The sequence below is a fragment of the Microtus ochrogaster genome, chromosome 2, assembly GCF_000317375.1.
Source record: "Microtus ochrogaster isolate Prairie Vole_2 chromosome 2, MicOch1.0, whole genome shotgun sequence".
Lineage (NCBI taxonomy): Eukaryota > Metazoa > Chordata > Mammalia > Rodentia > Cricetidae > Microtus > Microtus ochrogaster.
In genome coordinates this window covers 5583421-5587069 of record NC_022010.1, presented here as the reverse complement: position 1 = coordinate 5587069, position 3649 = coordinate 5583421, and the positions used below count along the sequence as shown (strand labels likewise).

Genomic DNA, 3649 nt, shown 5'->3' with positions numbered 1-3649 from the left:
ATATCTGTGTGGAAGATGCGTTAAGAGCAGCTGCCGACTGCTTCAGTTCAGTATGGTGCAGGTTTACAAAGGCCTGCCTCAAAGCATCCTTCCAGCTGGAACATACCAAAAACAGACGACCACGTGAAGTGTGGCAAGGCCATGGGAAAGGGCAAGGGCAAAGTTCAAGGTGAGACAGAAGTGGAAGCAGGACGTTAGCAGGAAAGCTTAGCAAAGGTGGTGAGATGGAGGGACAGCCCACACCAGGGCAAGCACCCAGAATCCAGGTCAGCGTCTGGTACCTCCAGGGCCAACAGCTCCTCACACGTGAGCAAGCAAAGCAAAGCAAAGCAAAGTCAACACACAGCACAAGAAAAAAGCTAGAGACAGGTTCTGAAGACCAGTGCTTCTCAACCAGGGTGGCTTTGTTCTGAGGCCATGGAGACAGTGTTGCCTGTCATAGTACCACTGACATCTCGTGGGTAGATCTGCACCACACCCAACAGAAGACCTGGGTTCAACTCCCAGCACCCTCATGGAAACTCACAAGCACAGACATACATGCAGATAAACCCCCAGAAACAGCTAAAGAGAAAAAGAACCCACAGGAGCGAAGATGACCAGTGCGTCCTTGAAAAGCAGTGTGGGAAATGGTGAAGTGGCTCAAATGGGAAAGGTGTTGCTGCCAAGCATGAAGACCTGAGTTCAATCTCACATGGCGTGACGGAAGGAGAAAACCAACTCCCAAATGTCTTCTGACCTATACACACCATGGTGGTGTCTGAATAAGAACGGCCCCCATGGGTTCACATATTTGAATGTTTAGTCAACAGGGAGTGGAACTGTTTGAAAGGATTTCAAGGATGAGAAGGTGTGGCCTTGCTGGAAGAAGTGTGTCACTGGGAGTTTGAAAAGCCCGTGCCAGGCGCCAGGCGTAGGCTCACTGGTGCTCTCTGTTAGCCTGAGGATCAGGATATAGCTCTCAGCTACAGATCAGCATGGCGCCAGCCACCAAGTTTCCTGCCATGATGATAAACTAAACCTGAGGGGCTGGAGAGATGGCTCAGCGGTTAAGAACACTGACTGCTCTTCCAGAGGCCCAGGGTTCAGTTCCCAGCACCCCCATGGCAGCTCCCAACTGTCTGAAGATCCAGTTCCAGGGGATCTGACACCTTCACACCAGTGCATATAAAATAAAGTAAATAAACAATAAGAAATATTTTTTAAAAAATAAAATAAACCTGAAACTGTAAACTAAGCCCCCAATTAAAGACTTCCTTTTCATAAAAGTTGCGATGACCATGGTGTCTCTTCACAACAGCAGACATGAAGACACATGGCATGTCCCCGTTCCCTCCGCTTCAGTCCAATACGGGTTCTGTTTCTCTGTGTAACAACCCCGGCTGTCCTGGAACTCACACTGTAGACCAGGCTGGCCTGGAACTCAGAGATCCACCTGCGGCTGCCTCCCAAGTGCTAAGATTAAAGACATGCACCACTACCTCCTGGCATAAATAGGTTTTTTTTTCTTTTTTTAAAATTTATTTATTATGTATATAGTGTTTTGTGCACCAGATCTCATTACAGATGGTTGTGAGCTACCATGTGGTTGCTGGGAATTGAACTCAGGACCTCCGGAACAGCAGTCAGTTCTCTTAACCTCTGAGCCATCTCTTCAGCCCGATAGAAAGTTTTTGTTGTTGTTGGTTTGTTTTCGTTTTTTTTTGGGGGGGGGGCTGTCCTAGAACTAGCTCTTGTAGACCATGCTGGCCTTGAACTCACAGAGATCCACCTGCTTCTGCCTCCCTAGTGCTGAGACTAAAGGTGTGTGTCACCACCAACCCACAATACAAGGGTTTTTTTTTTTTAATATTTATTTATTATGTATACAATATTCTGTCTGTGTGTATGCCTGAAGGCCAGAAGAGGGCACCAGACCCTATTACAGATGGTTGTGAACCACAATGTGGTTGCTGGGAATTGAACTCAGGATCTTTGGAAAAGCAAGCAATGCTCTTAACCTCTGAGCCATCTCTCCAGCCCCCAATACAAGGTTTTTAAAAAGCAATTTGGCAGTACCAAGGAAAGTGTAAACACCCTAAGACCCTGTGACCTAGTGACCTCAGTTCTGTGTGTACAAGAAGAAACAATGTATCCCAGAAATGCAGCATTGATTAAAACAGAAGCAACCAGAAGCCACTTGACCTGAGCAGCTAGTGAAGGTCAGAGCATCCAGACAGAAGCAACCTTCCCAGCCATTACAGAACGAAAGGAAGGCTGGGCATCGCAGCATATATGCCTTTAATCCCACTACTTGGTAAGTGGATCTTTGTGAGTTCAAGGCCAACCTGGTCTACACAGCAAGTTCTGGGCCAACATAGCAAGTTCTGGGCCAAGCCAGAGACCCACAGGAGACAATATTGTCTAAGAACAATCAGAAACAGGGTGGAGGTCTGTGCACAGCCAGGCTGGAGCATGTTTCTGAACAGCAGGTGTGATCAGGAAAAGACACCCGACAGAGGTTGCAGGGCAGCAGAGGGACAGTGCAGGACAGCTGTCATTCTTAACGCTATGGACATTTTCCTTAAACTCCTAAATGCGGGGCACAAATAGACCCTCAGTCGGAAAGTGAGGACGACCAGCAGGAGCTTCACACTTAAGCCTCCGACCCCACTTTCTCTCATCCAACAACCTGAATGATAATGTCTCCTGCATCAGACAGAAGCAGGTAGGCTCTAGAACAGGGTAGGAGATTTCAAAACCAAAGCACCCAATAGCACCCAGGAGGACTCACCTGAGAAGGTGTTGTCTGCAAATCGTAACAGCAAGCTGCTCTTGCCCACACCTGCAGGAGAGAAGGCAGGGAGATGAGCAGGAGGGAGGGGCCTCCCTTCAGCCCATCCTTCCTAAGGAGCCCAGTGGGGCTGAAGTCTTCAAGGCCGACCCATTTCCCCACACACCAACATTTCTTCCAGTAAATCGCTGACCTTTTCCTTGGTCCTCAGGTAAGACAAGCAGCTCTCAAATCCTCTGGGGGAGATGACAGAGGACCCATGCCCAGGCCCTGTTCTGAGGGCTGCCCCAGACAACAGAGCCAAGCAAGAGGAAGGTCAACCTAATAAGACCAGTCCACCTGCATCCTCAGCAAGGTCCTCAGAAATCCTCCTGTTAGCTCAGTTGGAAAAGAAATGGAAAGCTGGGAAAGAGCCCTTGGTTTCATCAGGGCATTCTGCATGTGAAGACACTCGGGCCCACAGGACCAGAACCAGCTGTCAGTCATCTACCCCAGCTAAGTCAGCACGGCTGAATGAGTGAGGCAGGTGTGTTGTGGGGTAGCGGTACAGTGTGAAGATGCACTGCTGTGATTGGTTTAATAAAAAGAGCTGAACAGCCAATAGCTAGGCAGGAGGTATAGGCAGGATCTGGACAGAGAGAGGAAGTAGGAAGAGGAATCTGGCATAAGGGAGTGGCCAGTCAGTACTAGAGGCAGCAGGACGGGCAGTACAGAGAAATACTGAGCTACACAATGGAACACAGATTTAAAAGTATAGGTTAAGTTATAAGAACTAGTTAAGAGGGCTGGAGAGATGGCTCAGTGGTTAAGAGCATTGCCTGCTCTTCCAAAGGTCCTGAGTTCAATTCCCAGCAACCATATGGTGGCTCACAACCA

General features: G+C 48.6%; 1 protein-coding gene across 1 annotated transcript in view; it reads right to left on the bottom strand.

Annotated features, from left to right (window-relative positions):
- The window catches only part of Rab35 (RAB35, member RAS oncogene family), a 17893-nt gene that overhangs the window by 8246 nt on the left and 5998 nt on the right, over positions 1-3649 (bottom strand). The window contains exon 4 of the mRNA XM_013349430.2: positions 2774-2824. Within this exon, the coding sequence (XP_013204884.1) occupies positions 2774-2824 (51 nt within the window). The remainder of the gene's footprint in view (positions 1-2773; positions 2825-3649) is intronic.